Source organism: Erpetoichthys calabaricus, chromosome 2 (genome assembly GCF_900747795.2).
Source record: "Erpetoichthys calabaricus chromosome 2, fErpCal1.3, whole genome shotgun sequence".
Lineage (NCBI taxonomy): Eukaryota > Metazoa > Chordata > Cladistia > Polypteriformes > Polypteridae > Erpetoichthys > Erpetoichthys calabaricus.
Genome location: NC_041395.2, coordinates 238,629,668 through 238,647,303, shown reverse-complemented (window position 1 = coordinate 238,647,303; position 17,636 = coordinate 238,629,668). Strand labels below are relative to the sequence as shown.

At 35.4% G+C, this 17,636-nt stretch overlaps 1 protein-coding gene across 1 annotated transcript in view; it reads right to left on the bottom strand.

Moving 5' to 3' along the window:
• Window positions 1-17,636, bottom strand: part of dock1 (dedicator of cytokinesis 1) — an 870,017-nt gene that overhangs the window by 151,331 nt on the left and 701,050 nt on the right. Inside the window, exons 34-38 of the mRNA XM_051924023.1 lie at window positions 16,798-16,883; window positions 16,424-16,580; window positions 15,124-15,164; window positions 13,551-13,641; window positions 2,139-2,258 (exon numbers count right to left, since the gene is read on the bottom strand). Of these exons, the coding sequence (XP_051779983.1) occupies window positions 2,139-2,258; window positions 13,551-13,641; window positions 15,124-15,164; window positions 16,424-16,580; window positions 16,798-16,883 (495 nt within the window). The remainder of the gene's footprint in view (window positions 1-2,138; window positions 2,259-13,550; window positions 13,642-15,123; window positions 15,165-16,423; window positions 16,581-16,797; window positions 16,884-17,636) is intronic.

The window sequence follows — 17,636 nt, the reverse complement described above, 5'->3', positions numbered from 1 at the left end:
TTTAATTGTGAGACGGAACTGTGATCTCTGTCTTGTCATGGAGCACAGTTTAAACTTTTGAAAAAGAGACAAATGTTTGTTTGCAGTGTTTGAATAACGTTCCTGTCTCTCTACAACCTCCTGTGTTTCTGCGCAAATCTGTGACCCAAGCATGGCAATATAAAAATAACCATATAAACATATGGTTTCTACTTTGCGGATTTTCTTATTTCGCGGGTGGCTCTGGAACGCAACCCCCGCGATGGAGGAGGGGTTACTGTATACATTAATAAAAAAAAGATTTAAATAGTTAAAGGAAATTAATTTTATGTTTTTCAATGTATAATAACTAGATTTTATGAGCATTTTATGTATACTTTGTCTGTTTTGCTTGTTTTGGAATTTCCCTAATATTTCTGGCCTCTTCCAAATTAAAGACTTCAAGTACAGCATATAGTCTCATAAGTGCACGATATAGCTTAAGGATAGCACCTTGAGACTGGAATCCCACAGAGCTTATGTCAAAAGTTGATTTTTAAAATTTTTTTTACTTTTACTTCTCTATTCTATAACACTAATAATTTTACTTGGTTTTATAGTACATGCTTTATATTTATTTATATTATACCTCACTTGCCAAGTTTCATTTTCTTCCATTTCTACCAACTGACCATATATATAATCTAATATTCAGGGGCTATGAGGGAAGGCTGTGGAGGTTGCTCAGAAGTTTGCTATTTCCCTTTCCAGTCATAAAGTGGATCACCTGGATTTCCCATGACCCTTGCTGTTGCTCCACTTACCACCTATCTCTTCCGTTGCGCAAATGTACAACGGAATGTAATGTTTTTGTGTTGGTTTTTTCATAATATTTTACATACCGTGCATATATATGTTGAAGACTGCAGCATCCGCAACATTAAATACTACAGGGGTTCAAAATTTTACCTCATCTAACTCGGGATAAAGGTACTTGCAACAAAACCTATGCTTAATCCAATTCTGCATAAATGTGCAATTGATGACTAGCCCCTCATGACATACATTGTCAAATGTTACTTGAAAGACAAAGTTAGCAACAAAGTACACTCAACTAAAATAAAAGGCTTCATTGTTTCTTCATAAAAGTCAGAAGTATTAGTAAATTACAATCTCTAGTCTTCCTCATTTAATCCCAATACAGATCAGTATTGTTCTATTTCTTTTTTTAATCTAAAGTATTTTTTTCTTTTTGCATTCTTTAAGCCACAAGTTTAATATGGATGTTTCCTAAGTGTGTCTTTTCTACTCTCCTGTTCATGGACAGGATATCAATGCATAGATGATGCTTTGCGAGTTCCGATTTTGGGAACATCATAAGATTAACCAACCAATCAGTGCAGTGGTTGTGGTTTTGCTGACATTGTTGACCCTTTTCCCATAACTGGGTGTAGAACTCAAAAATATAGCACAAGCTTGAAATAGAATCACTATTTCTTGAAGTTAGTTGAATTGACTTGAGCCTGTAGATAAAATGCCCCCATTGTGCTTCCCACATTGGGTGGTTGTTGTAACAGACACAGCTCACTGGGAGAAGATCCAGGGAAGTATCAGAATAAGCTGGAAGAATTAAATCTCTCAGCTTGCCTCCCCAGAAGGAAACTTGACGAACACGCTAAGAATATGGTGCCATGCTATATTCCTTAATGATTTCGCTGTGACCCTCATTTGGCTAAGTGGAGTGAAAGAAAGGTCTATAAATAAAAGAAATATAAACTAAATATAAACTCAAAGTACACTAAACACATTCATCTAGTAAAGTTACACATTTATTTGGCTTAAATTGTTTCAACAGTAATTAAATAAAAAATAGCTTCCTGAACTACACTAGCATATCAATACATAAATAAGGACCAATAAAGAATGATATATCCAAATGCAGTACTTGTCCTGGATTGGTTGAATATTTGGTCACTATTGGTTAAGCATAAAGATACTGAGGGACTGGTTTTGCCAATGTACTTTAAAGTAACTGTACATGAAATCAGATCAATCAACAGGCAATCTATTACTAGTTCTGGACAGCAGCTTAAGTAAAAATATATAAATCTTATGTGAAGTAAGGAATTAAACACTGAGCAAGCAAGTAACTAAAACACATTCCAGTGATATTCACCTACCTTGCCCTTGTCAAAGTAATTGATAATTTCTTGGAAGAGTTGGTCCTTCAATTGTCCTTGGGTTCCTGCTTGGTAGCCATCCCGCTGGGTTAGATGAGCAGCACATGCCTCTTCAGACCACTGGGAAAAGTGTGACAGGAAAGTCATTAATAGTACAGAACAATCCAGTAGACATGTCCAATGGAACAGGATTAGTCATCACACAGTGCATATTAAAAAATGTAGAAAACAGTGGTGATAAAAACTACAATGCCACAAAGATTCACAATAAGCATCTCATACTTACAAAACAGCCACTTGTATTTAAGAGAGCATACATGCAACTTTGGAGACAGCAAATGATGAATTTATGCAGTGGTGGATGCAGTATTAAATATGATCTCTGGTTAAATTTGTAATAACTCTGATCAAAAATGCATAATTAGCAAAAAATGACGAAACAGCTGTATCATTTCTACAATAAGTGAATATAGTGAAAGTGAAAATAATGCTAATGCTTTCAGCAGCTAAACAATATTCAAGAGCAGATAACAGATGGACCAACTATTATCACTCAGAGACATTCTGCAGCTCTTGTGAATAACCGAGTTATCAAAGAGAATGTGTACTGATATTTCAGCAAAACATATAATCAAGTCGGCATTTTTTGTGTTGGCTTGAACCATTTTGTATGACCCACTTTACACTGGAGACATTTTAATTTAGAAGTCTTTTGACACTCTCTTGAAATGACTAATTTACTGCACTTGGAGACCAGTCATCTATTCACATTTGGCATGTACCAAATACTTGAAGAAATAACACAGAGATCAAATTTAGTTTGTGTCTCCGAAACTGACAATGCAGCTAAAAGGAAAGCTTCAGTACATTAGTGAATGACAACTGTAATAACCATAAGGCACAGACTTCAAGCAAGTTATTATAGACTTCTTCTGTCTAATTAATTGACTCTAAATGGGCTTAAGCTGTAGGCTGTAAACCCACAGAAGACCAGGGCCACATCTGCTGGCACCAACAAAATTGGTGACAGAATTTTCCAGAGCTGACAGTTATAAGGATCATCACTATAGGCAATAGGAGCCTACCAACAGCAAAAGCTGCATTTTTTTTCTATGACATCATAGAATGCTTTCTGAAATCACTCTGTAAATATTTTATTCAGTTTCCAGAGCATAATTAGTTTCTAGATGCTGATTTTGGTCTCATTTATATGTAATATTTTACAGTTAGTTCCTACTGAACACTAAGCGTTAACACTGCCTAATTATCAAATGAAAAACGATTGCCTTCAGTGCTCAGTATATAAAATTCTTAGGATTACTTGTCATTCCAATGTGCTGGAATTTTTATTATTTTTAAAGTGATGATTGCCCTTATTTGTCCTGCTGATTTAAAATAAAAGGAAATATAAATATAAAAGTGTGTGCTATAAGAGTAGTCAAATGTTGACAGGAATTTAAAAATCCAATTAAATCAATTTATTTGCATTATAGGCAATGATCTTGTATAGAGAGCATATTGTGAAAAAAGCAGTCTGCCACTGAATTTAACATTTTAGTCTTTTTAATCATTATCACAAATCTTCATATTTTTAACAAAAATCCTACTGACTAAAGAAACAAACTAAATAAAGAGACTATAATGTGTAGTGCTGTTGCTGTAAAGAGTATTTGATTATTTTGAAATTAGTTACTTTAAATTAGTTTTTCATTGCAGATTTCTCAGTTAGATGCATGCTGCATATGCTACATCTGAGAAGATTTTGCATATATCCAAAAATGTATTAAATTAAATATTACACCTACTGCATGTTGAAGAAATGCTGCTGTCACTCATTTAAAAGTTCACATGAAGCTAGTGTGCTCTATCAGCACTGCAAACTAAATGCATTTTCAGTGGTTTTCAATTAAACCTTCTAGTGGCAGGCCTAACACATTTAACAACTGGATGCTCTATTAAAGTTTAGGCTAATAATTGCCTCACCCTGGCATGCAAATCGGTTAGTGAGATTTACCAAAAATGCTTCTTAAAGTGCTCTGTAAAATCACCACACACCACTGAAATGCTTTCATTAATTTAGGAAACCAAATTCTTCAATCATTTCAGCATCACTACACAACATTTGCCTATTTAATATGAGGATATATGTTCAGCCATAATGTTGGTTATGCTAGTGACATGTAAGTTCTACATGCAAAATGTTTTCATCATAAATGTGTCTCTCTTACCACTGGCCCAACAAACACACTGAAGTGGGGCAAAGCTTAGTCATTTCAGCCTGCACAAAGCAAGACCTTTCAAAGTTACTGCTTTGGAAAGGAGCAAAAATAACAATAAAAACACACAAGTACATCTACAAGTGAAACAATGCTGCAACATTTAAATACACATATAAACAGCATATTTTGTTTTCTGCTGTATCAGCCAAATAATTAAAAGTCTGAACCTCTACATTCAGTACAACCAAAATGTAATATGCAATTTTAGTATTACTGCAGGCATAGCCCTGAAGCAGTACCAAATGTGCTATGGCTGACAGCATATGCCTGCATTTGTAGTAATAGACAAGTGTTTTTTACAAGCATACACTCATGGATCATTTGCTTCAGGAATGTGAAGAAGACATGGACAGCATTGTCATGCAAAGCAGCATCACGACAGGTAAAGACAGATGCTTCCTGATGCCAGTTGTGAAATGAAACAGGAAAACAACTGTCAGGTGCAGTCACTTTCACAACTCGTACCAAATGGCAAGGTGAATATTGTTCTACAGTCAGAAATAAAGATTTTTGCAGATTCAGTTGCACACTGATTATAAGAATGCATCAATCAATTAAAACACAGGAATGGTGTAAACTGGGTTTGTTTTTTACTTTAATTATTGGATTTCAACACAATAAAGATATATATAGACTTATGCAATTATTTAGTCTTTGATTAAACTAAATTGTTGAAAATACCAGGTAACATTTCCCTTGAGTGGACCAAGGAAATTTTAGGTTAGATGTGAAATCAAAGCAGGCCGCTATGTAAATATCAAAGGCAGATTATGTCAAATGTTGGCTATATAGGCTCACTTACTCTACCAATAAATAGGCCTCTGCAGAATCAAAACAGCAGCAGATATTCCGTTCTTTCTTTCTTTGTAACTTTAGCATCAATATTTGTATGTTTGAGTTTTAATTTATGTAGTTTGGGAACAGGAGATTATGCATATGGTGAATAGTTTCATCCATGTTTCAAAGATCTTCCTAATTTTATGTTGTACTGTACCTAGCTAGACTTATGTATAAACTATGTGCTAAAGTACAAATATAAAACCAGATAAAAAAAAAACAGTGTACCCTAATTTCTTGTCTATAAGCCGCTGCTTATCTAAGGAAAAAAGTTGTGAAAATGAAAAAATAGAATATCGGCTTATACAGTAATCCCTCCTCCATCGCGGGGGTTGCGTTCCAGAGCCACCCGCGAAATAAGAAAATCCGCGAAGTAGAAACCATATGTTTATATGGTTATTTTTAGATTGTCATGCTTGGGTCACAGATTTGCGCAGAAACACAGGAGGTTGTAGAGAGACAGGAACGTTATTCAAACACTGCAAACAAACATTTGTCTCTTTTTCAAAAGTTTAAACTGTGCTCCATGACAAGACAGAGATGACAGTTCCGTCTCACAATTAAAAGAATTTAAACATATCTTCCTCTTCAAAGGAGTGCCTGTCAGGAGCACAGAATGTCACATAGATAGAGAAAACAATCTCTAGCAAACAAATCAATGGTGCTGTTTGGCTTTTAAGTATGCGAAGCACCGCGGCACAAAGCTGTTGAAGGCGGCAGCTCACACCCCCTCCGTCAGGAGCAGGGAGGGAGAGGGAGAGGGAGAGAGAGAGAGAGAGAGAGAGAGAGAGAGAGAGTTAGTTTGTTTTTCAGTCAAAAATCAATATGTGCCCTTCGAGCTTTTAAGTATGCGAAGCACCGTGCAGCATGTCGTTTTCAGGAAGCAGCGTCCGTATCGTCTAGGTGTGCGAACAGCCCCCCTGCTCAATCCCCATACGTCAGGATCACAGATAGTCAGCGCAAGAGAGAGAGAAAAGTAAGCAATCTAGCTTCTCAGCCATCTGCCAATAGCGTCCCTTGTATGAAATCAACTGGGCAAACCAACTGAGGAAGCATGTACCAGAAATTAAAAGACCCATTGTCCTCAAAAATCCGCGAACCAGCAAAAAATCCGCGATATATATTTAAATATGCTTACATATTAAATCACAATTTAAATGGCCGCTATGCGTGCGTGTTGACTCGGCGACGCCCAGAGCAGAAAGAACGCGCTCCGGCCGCTCCAACCGCGCCATGCGGGGAGTGAGAGAGACGGCAATATCTCACACTCTCTCCCCCCTTAAAGAAATTAAATGGGTGCGAGTGAGACCACTGACCTCCCTCCCTTCTATTAGTTATAGGTTACAGTACGTTCGGCTTACCCATGAGTCCGGCTTATCTATGATAAGATTTTATTTTAAAAAATCGTATGATTTTTGGTCTCCGGATTATACAGGAGTCCGGCTTATAGACAAGAACCTAGGGTAACAGAAAATCCAGTACTTCTTACAGACACAACAATAGTAAAATACATTATGCCACATAAAGAATATATTAATGGAGAAGACTTGACAGTCAGTCACATTCTTAAAAAGCTTAGACGAATCCTGCATCAAAACTTGTCTGACATAAAATTAAAGAAGCACACTGTGGTATAAATTTTAAAATTACTTAATGAAGCAAAGAAAATGCCACTGAGTATGCTGTTCAAAGAAATAAATACAAGCACATTTTGATGGTCTTTTTAATTATTACTAACACAACCAGATATTTAAGTCTACAGTATGTACTAGATTCAGGAATTAAAAGAACCAAAACAAATGTTGCAACTCTCCCAAAAAAGTGCATCTTTTTTTAGGAAAATCTACTCTACAAACTGAGCAGAAATACTTTAACACATCCTTTCTTTTACTCTGCAGTGAGGCAGATGCCAGTAGCCAGATCCTAAAGAACGACTGATTCAAAACACCAGCCTTTTTGAAAGAGTCACATACAAAGACTGCAGCTATCACAATTACAATCAAATTTATTAGCTGTTGTAAGGAAATCTTAAAAGGTCTGTCAATCCAGCTTAATTTCCCCAGTGAGACAACTGAGAAAGCCAGCACTGCTACACTGTGCAGTTGCCTTCTATCACCAGAACATTTATCAGATGAAGGGTCACCTTAGGAGAGGATGGAGCTCAGAAAGAGCTCAATTCAGCTTCAGTACTTTTCACATATGAATAATTTCTCAGATTCACCACTATGACTGGATTTCTGATCTGGAATGGTTTGACAGAGTATTAAAGAAGTACCTTAGAGATTCAAAGATAAATGATATGAGTACTACATAATTAGAAAATAACAAAATGATATCAACATATTACTCAAATAGCAGTAACTAAATAGAAGTTTGACTGTTTAGTTGCACAGTGGTGCATTGGTTATTTTTGTTGCCTCTTGTAATTCTGTTTTGGAACAAGTGCTAGAAGGTCAAAAAACTGATTTTTAAAAGTGAGGAATTTAAAATAAAATGTAAGCTAGTCACACCTTCTTAGTTACAAGAATCTATTAACACTAGTTTCCCTAAAAGCCTACGAAAAACTTAGTTCTCCTTGATCACCCTAGTTTTCCTGTCATATGCAAGGAAATTCATATGCCTTTATCACTGTGCTAATTGCCCACCGATAAGCACTTTTGTTTTGCAAATATGTCAATTAGCAGCACTCAGCCTGCACTCAAATACCCACCCATTCAGCCAGCTGTATGCCCTTCCTGGCACTAATTCTCTCTGTTCCCCTTATTCTCACTTACAGCTCAAGTCTGTGTATAAGATTTTATCTAGTGATGAGTTGTAAGAAACTATATAGGTAAATAATATATTGTTATTTGAAATACATATATTTCATGTGTGTTCTATGTCTACAAAAATCTGTGTAACTGTAGGATGACATAAGAAATGTGAGGTAAGACATGTTGAACATACAGATAAAACAGAAAATGTTTCATGTGTTACAGTAACAATGACATAATGTTGATGTGAAGTGTAGAATGTGTAAAGAATGAAGTCCAAATATCAAATACACACTTTTACAAAATGAATAACAAAGTAAGTCTGCTTTCATTCAAGAATAAAGCCGAAGAAAAATAAATAGTTCAAATGACAAGTTGCTGTGAATGTATAAAAACTAAGGTCCAAATATCAGTCGCTACAAAATAAAGACGTTTGCATGTATGTGTTTCATTTTCAACCAGTTATATTTGATATCCATGCACGTGTGACAGACTAACATTACTGCCATGTAGCAAGGTCATCACTGGTTCAAGGTGATAAGGGCATATGAATTTCCTTGTGTATGTCAGGAAAACTAGGGTGATCAGGGAGAACAACATTTTGGCAGGGATTCTAGTGTTAAATCCATTATCAATTAGGCAGAAATTCAAAGAATAAAAGAGTTTATTCACATTCCCTAAACACATTGAGTGAGTCAGCAGTTCAGATGGAGGTTGGCAGCTGCTTCTATCAGCTAGGAGTTATATATATATATATATATATATATATATATATATATATATATATATATATATATATATATATTCAGAGTCTAGATTGAGATTTGATGCCATACAGAGGCAGCATCATCAGAGGCCTTTCATCAGCTGACCTGAGTTGGCCAGAAGGAGCATAGGACCCCATAAGTTTCTCCATATACACAGGTGCTGACCCATTGATTACTCTGCTGCCCAGCAACAAGGGTTTGAAATTAATACATACTGCTACATGGAGCCAAAGTAGTGATCTGAAAAGAGAAGTGACATGTTTTAACACCAGATGTGCCTCTGCATTTTGACGCATGCACCATACATTCTGTTACATTCCAAAGATATATAAGTTAGTTGAACAGGCAACTCTGAATTGCCTTACCATGACTGTGCTTTACAATGCTCTGGTGTCCTATCCAAGGCTGGCTCCTGCTTTGCCATCAATATGGCTAGAGTAAACACTGGCTTCCCATAATTGTAGAAAAATCAAGTTCATAAAATGGAATTTAAAGTAGAATTAACTTAAAAGGGAGACAATGATTTTTGACTTGTGAAAAACTCAACTAGACTTTTCAAAAAGTGCATAGACCTACAATTTAAAAAATTATAGGGTAATGAAAATTAAGTTTCAGTTTTTTTATTAAAACAACTGCTGGATGTGTGTATTAAGGTCTTGCTTCACAGAAAGTAGTATAAGGCGACTATTCGTATTATGAGCACACAGTGGCCACTTCATTAGGTACACCTTGTGAAAGTAAGTATCATACTCTTCCAAACCAAAGTCATGTGTTTGCATTTCAATTTAAAGCATGCCGAGTTAACAGGTTTAGATTTGCTCAACCAAATATTATAATGAGTAAGATATTTAATGTGACTCAGAAATTGCAGCCTTCCTGGAATTGGCATGTACTAAAGTTTACAGAGAATACTGTTATAGTAAAATATCCAGTGAGCAGCAGCTCTGTGGGCATGTTTATGAGAAATGTTAGACAAGAATGGCCAGGCTTATTTATGCTAGTAAAAGGACCACAAACATTTTAACAACAACCCATTACAAGGTGACACGCAGAAGGACATCTATAAATACACAACATGCTGGACCTACAGGAGGATGGAAATAAGAAGCTGTAATGGTGTGCGAAATGTTTTTAAATATACATTAAGCCTGTTAATTCAGTATCATTTGTAAGTTTTAATGTAATGCTGTCGCCCATGTGAATCAGTTTACAGTCAAGATCTGAATTTTTTCAAATGAATACTTCTTCGCAGCCTATCACAAAGCATGTATCATTCGGGCCAGTTCTATGAACATGAAAGGTACTTCAGCTTGTTCCATTACACTGTACAGTCGTAAGATCAGAATGTAATAGAACATGTTTGAAATTAGTTGAAACCGGAGGATCTCTGAAGATATTGGGTTAGCATGGACAAAATCCCTAATGAATTGTTCTGGACTGTTGTTGAATCTATACCATATAATAATAAGCATTTTCTTTATATACAGTAGCACGTTTCCCATGCCTTGAAAAATTCAGACTGGTCTATAGAAGCAAGATGGTCCTAACAAAACACTAGACCAGTGTTCATAATAAAGTGGCCACTGAGAGTACATCAGGTTACAACCACATGAACAGCTGTTTGCATTATAAGCACGTGTGCCTAATAAAGTTACCACTGATTTTAGTTTATTTGTGGAAATTTAGCCACACTATAAACAATCACTACCAAGTAAATAAAAGATTAGCCACACTATAAATAGTCATCTCAATAAATAATTCGCTTGCCTCCTCACTCACTCACTCACTCACTCACTCACTCACTCACTCACTCACTCACTCACTCACTCACTCACTCACTCACTCACTCACGTCCGTCCGAAGTCGAATGCGCCTTCTGCGCACTCACTGACGTCACTCCGAAGCCGAATGCGCAGTCGCCTTTTGTGCCGCTGCCTGAAAAACCTTATGAGACCGAAATCCAACCCCAACATCGCGACAGGCGGCGAATTTAGCCTACGCATTATACAACTGTCTTCAACAGGTACATTCATGACTTAAACATTTCAAAGTTCGTCTCACTTCCAACTTGTACAAATGCCTCCAAAGAGAAAATCTGCTTCATCGCGGCAGGCGGCGGATTTAGCCTACGCATTTCGGGATTATTATTCTGAAATCCCAAATCCTTCCCCCCAGGCGTAGGATATTAGCCCCGATCACAGCCAACCCTCACACTCAAAATAATAAGTAAGAACATATTATTATTAAGTTCTTTCAGCGGGTGAGTGATGTGAAGGTGCAAGTTAAAGATGGGCCACATCAAGGGAAATTACTACCAAACAGTGAGAGTGTCTTCACAAAAAATGTAGTCTGAAGAGAGATTTTACAACTTTAGTTGCATACTGACAGGCCTCCAGTATACAAACAAAAAACGTTGTCATAGATAGCATGTCTTTTTTAAGTGTACAGTATTTCTTGCCGTGATAAAGTCATATATATCCCAAACCTCTTAGTTAATTATCATTACTTACATCACTTTCTTATTTATTTCTTACTTATCATTTGTTCTTCATACACTACTGACACAAACTCGTGCCCGTTTCATCTTACGTTGTCGAAACGGGCTTTTTGTCTAGTAACCAAATTAACAAACCAAATAAACTTTTTATAAATACAGTAATATGGTCTAAAGTTAAAGATAGACTGAGTATATGAAAAAACAATTTAAACTTGAAAAACATGAATATGATAAAACAACATGTGCAGTAACTGCTATTCCTAATAAGTATCAACTTTATTAAAAAAATTTTTTTTTTTATCAAAACGCAATGTTGAAGACATGACGTTTGTTTATTTTATGGTATTGTTTCCAGATTAGGAGTTTGCTTGCTGGTCAGGTGAACACAGTTAAAGAAAAACAACTTAAGTATACTATATGAGACTTTGAGCTCTTTCACCAGCTCAATACTAAACCAGTGATGTCAACAGTCGCTCTCTGCATGCAAATTATATGAAAACTGCTGCATCATTTCATACAGTGATTTTTTTCAAAGCTGCCACACAAAACAGCACTTTTCACTATTATTAGCTAGAAAACATGAATGTTCCCTTTACAATGTCTGCCCAAATTGCTGTGGCAGTAAACTTCAAATTTTTGGACTCAAGTTCTTTTTATAACAGTTAAAATGCGTGTGGGAATGATACAGCAGAACAGTACCTTATTCAGAAGAACACTGATTACTGAAATTGCCAGTGTGTTGAAGAGCGCTTATACAGTCGTGGCCAAAAGTTTTGTAAATGGCACAAATATAAAATTTTCACAAAGTCTGTGGCCTCAAGTTTTTATTATGGCAATTTGCATATACTCCAGAATGTTATGAAGAGTGATCAGATGAATTGCACTTAATTGCAAAGTCCCTCTTTGCCATGAAAATTAAGTTAATCCCAAAAAATCCATTTAGACTGCTGTTGTGAAGAAGGCTTCAGGGTGCCCAAGAAAGTCCAGCAAGCACCAGGACTGTCTCCTAAAGTTGATTTAGCTGTGGGATCGGGGCACCACCAGTGCAGAGCTTGCTTAGGAATGGCAGCCGGCAGGTTTGAGTGCATCTGCATGCACAGTGAGGCAAAGACTTTTGGAGGATGGCCTGGTGTCAAGAAGGGCAGCAAAGATGCCACTTCTCTTCAAGAAAAACATCAGGGACAGACTGATGTTCTGCAAAAGGTACAGGGGGATTAGACTGCGGAGGACTGAAGTAAAGTCATTTTCTCTGATGAGAAAATGCGTTATCATCAGACCTGTGACATGTCAACAGTAAAACATCCTGAGACCATTCATGTGTGGGCTCACTCACAATTTTGCCTAAGAACACAGAAGAATGGTACCAAAACATCCTCCAAGAGCAACTTCTCACAACCATCCAAGAACAGTTCGGTGACGAACAATGCCTTTTCTGTGCCATAAGGCAAAAGTGATAACTAAGTACCTTGGGGAAGAAAACATCTAAATTTTGGGTCCATGGCCAGGAAACTCCTCAGAACTTAATCCCATTAAGAGATTGTGGCCAATCCTCAAGAGGCATGTGGACAAACAAAAACCCACAAATTCTGACAAACTCCAAGCATTGATTATAAAAGAATGGGTTGCCATCAGTCAGGATTTAGCCAAGAAGTTGATTGACAGCATGCCAGGGCTTAATTTAATTGTCAATAAAAGCCTTTCAAACTTATGAAATGCTTGTAATTATACTTCAGTATACCATAGAAACATCTGACAAAAAGATCGAAAAACAATGAAGCAGCAAACTTTGTGAAAAACAATACTTGTGTCATTCTCAAAACTTTTGACCACGACTGTATATTTATATCCACAAAGAAAAACTTGTAATATGCCAAAGGACAATGACTTATTAGTTTTGCAAATATTCTCCCTGACACATATTCTGAAACATTTTGGCTAAAATGGAATACGACATCTTAGAAGAATAAAAAGATGATTTAATATGAAGACTTTCCAAAGGGAGGAATGCATTCACATACATTATGCACTATGGTTGTTGCAATATTATGGAGAAAGAAGAGTGAAGTTGTTTTTCAGTTTTGGATGTTGGCTCAGGAGTGACTAGGCACAGATTCCAATTAATCTTTATTTTTTTTTAATCTTTAAGTATTAAACATTAATAGTTCAAATGAATCCGAAATTAATGATGGAAAAACAGAGTATACTAATACAGGTTACAAAAAAAGAAACATACTGCTACACAAACCCTTATTTAATAAAAAATCTACAAGTTTGAGTACCTTCAGAAGTTTTGCATGAAGTAGCAGTGTATAGGCAGCTTCTGTATAGTTGTCACACTCTTTGTGCAGGTCACATAACTTATACAAATATCTAAAAATAAAAATAAATGAACATTCAAAGATAAATAATTTCTAGATTACATTCAATGTAAAAGAAATCTTAAAATCAATGTGTAAGTCTCATCAAAAGATTTCCAAAATATAACACGATTCTGGAACCAAGCAAATAAAGAATTACTCATTTTCCTAAAAAATGGAGTATATTTTTCATTTAGCTTTTATATTGCTACAATTTTACTTTAATTTTTTAGCATTTTCTTTGTCGCTAATTAAAACAGTCCTAGAGCCTTGCCTGGAACATCAGCACACATAAATCATAACATTTATATTATACATTGGCTTTCCAGTTACTATACAATTAAACTAAAAAGCTTCTGTAAATTGCACAGAGTTCATTAAAATTTTAATGTAATTTTAATCACTTGTATTATTACTATAATTTTTAGATGTAAACATTATAAGTGGTTGCACTGCTGCCTTAGTCAACTCCTGTGTGAAGGTTTGCATCTTCTGTGTCCAAGTGCTTTTCATCTCACATCCCAGAGACACATTGCATTTTTATGCTGATTGGCAATTCTAAGTCAGCACAGTACAAGCGAGTCCAAATGAATGCATGTGGGTGGTCTGTGGTGTACCATTCAAGGGGTGTAGAATTCTGTCCTCAACAAAATCTGTGCAGAGTCTGCATATTTTTTCCATGTCAATGTGAATATTTCTTCAATTATACTCATTTTTCACATGAAGTTTAAGTTGACTAAAGTGAATCTGAATTGACCTGGTGTGAGTGTGCATGACCGCATGTGCATGACTATGTCCCTTAACAGGCTAGTGCCCTCTCATGGGTTGGTTCCTGTCTTGTGTATGACTCCCCATGACTTTTAATTTGACTTAACAGATGCAGACAAAGGATGGGTGGAAGAGCAACAAACATTTTCGGATAGAATTCAATAAACATTTTAATGGTTTAAAAACATTACATTTGCTGTAATGAGCTACACTTAAATTACAATCACTTTAAACAATGGACAGTTGCAAAAATGAAGCTTTTTCATTGAGTCATTTGCTGTACTGTTCCATTTTAGCAAAGGATATTATAATTCAATACGTTAAACGTTTCCAAGCTTAGTTAAAACAAAATCAACACAAACTGTAAATACATTTTAATATTTTATGATTTTTAATATAATAACTCTGCGGTGGGTTGGCACCCTGCCCGGGATTGGTTCTTGCCTTGTGCCCTGTGTTGGCTGGGATTGGCTCCAGCAGACCCCCGTGACCCTGTGTTCGGATTCAGCAGGTTGGAAAATGGATGTATGGATGGATATAATAACTTTAAACCCAAAAAGGTACACATGGAAAATGTCTTGCTGGATATATAATCACAGGACAATATTCACAGTGGCAAATTCATTTGTAAACTTCCTCCAAGTAATAAAGGACAATTAGTTTAGTTGTGCAGTGTAACCACTTAAAAGTATACAGTTGTGAAGACATCAATGAAATTAAAGCATACCTTATATACATTTCTTCTCTCTCTATTTCCTTGTAAAAATTCTAAAAGAAACAAAACAGAATTATTAACTAAAGTCCTGCTACAATGTTAAACCACTTACCAGTAGAAATATAATTAAGGCTGTAGAGTACAAAATATAGCTGCCTCATCATTTTAAAACAATACATCATTAAGCAACTTCCAAATTCTACATTTCCAGCAGTATGAGCAGGAGCATGTCTCTTAGCAACTCCAGACACAAACATATTTTAAGCTTCATTGTAATGCAGTACTGCATCTTAACTTGCCAAAAATGATTTATAAAACCAACTTTAAAAAAAAATGCCATCTGACCTTACAAATTAATTTTCAATATCACATAAGTTTCTCCAAAGATGACATTAACTCCACTTTAAAGTTTTTGTGTTAACATGGGTGGTGCATTTATTTGAAAGCTCAGTGGTTGCAATTTAGATTCCTAGTTTGAGTATATTTTATTTTTTGTAAATATAACTGTATGATTCAAGATGTAGTTATAAATCAAGACCAGAATAGCTTATCACACACACTGCACATGATGTATATTCATTTCTTGAGGTTCACAAATTTTCAGCTCTATCCAGAACCTGCAAAGCTGTGTTACTTTGCCATATTTCACTCTGTTGACAGGAACACTGACAAAAGTATCTCAGTAGTTTTAAAATAGAAGATATGACTGGAAGCTGTGAATAAACTGTATTAATTTACACTTTTGACTTCAAAATTCAGCTTAACATATGCTAAAGGAAATAACTGCTGAAATAAAATCCAAGCCCAACAGTATGGTTTCATTATTATAAATGAACATTGTGTATATATATCTGTCACAAAAAAAACTTCTCTCAGTGCCACAAAAATAAATATTTATGATGGAATAAAAGGTGTAATTTATTTGAAGGACAGAAATGGATCACATATTTGTATAACATATTTTTTCAACACAGGTCCTACAATATGTTATGCCTATTAGGCACCTAACATGCATGAAACAAACAGATTCCTTTCAATATGGAATTTGCAAAATGTCATTAGAATAACAGAGTGAGAAGCCCTAATTTTTAAATCTGTCTAATGGACATTACTTTCATTTTTAAACAGAGACATGCTAAAGTTTTAAAGTGATGTAACTGAAGGGCTGACACAAAAAAGAATAATATTATATTCAATGTTAACTAATCATGTTTTATGGTGCCTTTATCATAAAAAGATCATATTGTGATTTGTAGAAAAATGGTTTCCTGAAATAACATTACAAATAAACCAATACACTAATAATACATACCAGTACGTTTACCGTACAGCTCATGCGATTTTCCTTATTTTCATCATGCATGATTGTTCTGTAATCCAACAGCCGCTCCATTAGTCTTACAACCAGATTGACAAAATTCTCTCCACTTTTGGCAAGGTACTTGTGTTTTCGACAGTGCTCAAGGAGGCTGGATAAAATAGTAAACATCAAGTTAATTTCACCCAAGGAAATAAAGAAATGTAATGAAGGTTGTAAGAAAGAAAAAAATAATCTGATTTAAAGTTAAACTCTGCTGAACTATTAACATGTTTTAATTATTTCCAAGCAAAAAGAGCCCCCACATATTAATTAATCTCTTACTTGGAAAGATTCAGGCATAATCCTTGCAATTAATCTCCACTTACATTTTTTCAAACAGCACTTTGTATTGCTCATCCCCTCGGCCTCCCTCCACTTCATGATCCAGCTTGGTGATGATCTCGTTTTCAAACTATAATTAAACAGAGCAAGCGTAAATAATCAGTGTAGCTAATTTTTCATTTCATTACTATGGCTTTAATGGTTCTTCTATTTGATGAAAGATCAGTGTGCAAAGCCTAATCAACATTTTCAGCCTGAATGACTTTAAAAACTCTTGCTCCTATTTCACATTATTCTATTCAATCTTCAGTCCGCTATAGCATCACTCCAGTTCTTTATGGTCTAACACATTACATTGAATACTTTAATATACTAAGTAATAAATGACTGGAGAAAAAAAAATAAAACAATTATTAAAAAACTTAAATCATTAAGACTTTTCAGGTTTACTTTGTTTTACAGTTGAGCCTTCAATACTTGCTTAAGTACGTTTGTCTTAACTTCAATCACATTTTTAACATTTCTCTATTCCTTATTTTTGTCAGCTAATGGTAACATATGCTGGCTGATTTTCAGAACTCATTAGAGAAGTCTGAAAACCTTTTTGGTCTACGTACTGCACAGCAACAAAGCTTTCTCCTTGATGGAAATAGTGATGCTAAATGAACTGAAAAGCTTTTGCAAGCCCAGTACTTCTCAATGAATATGACCAGATGAAAGTACCACACAAAAAAAGAAGATATTTTTAACCCCTCAATACAAATCAATAACACATGTACAAGTTTTTTGATATATGTTGATATTTGACAGAAAAAGAAAGGAAATGAAACCTAGTTTGTTTATCAGGAAGATAAATGGAATACACATACTGTATGTGATATTT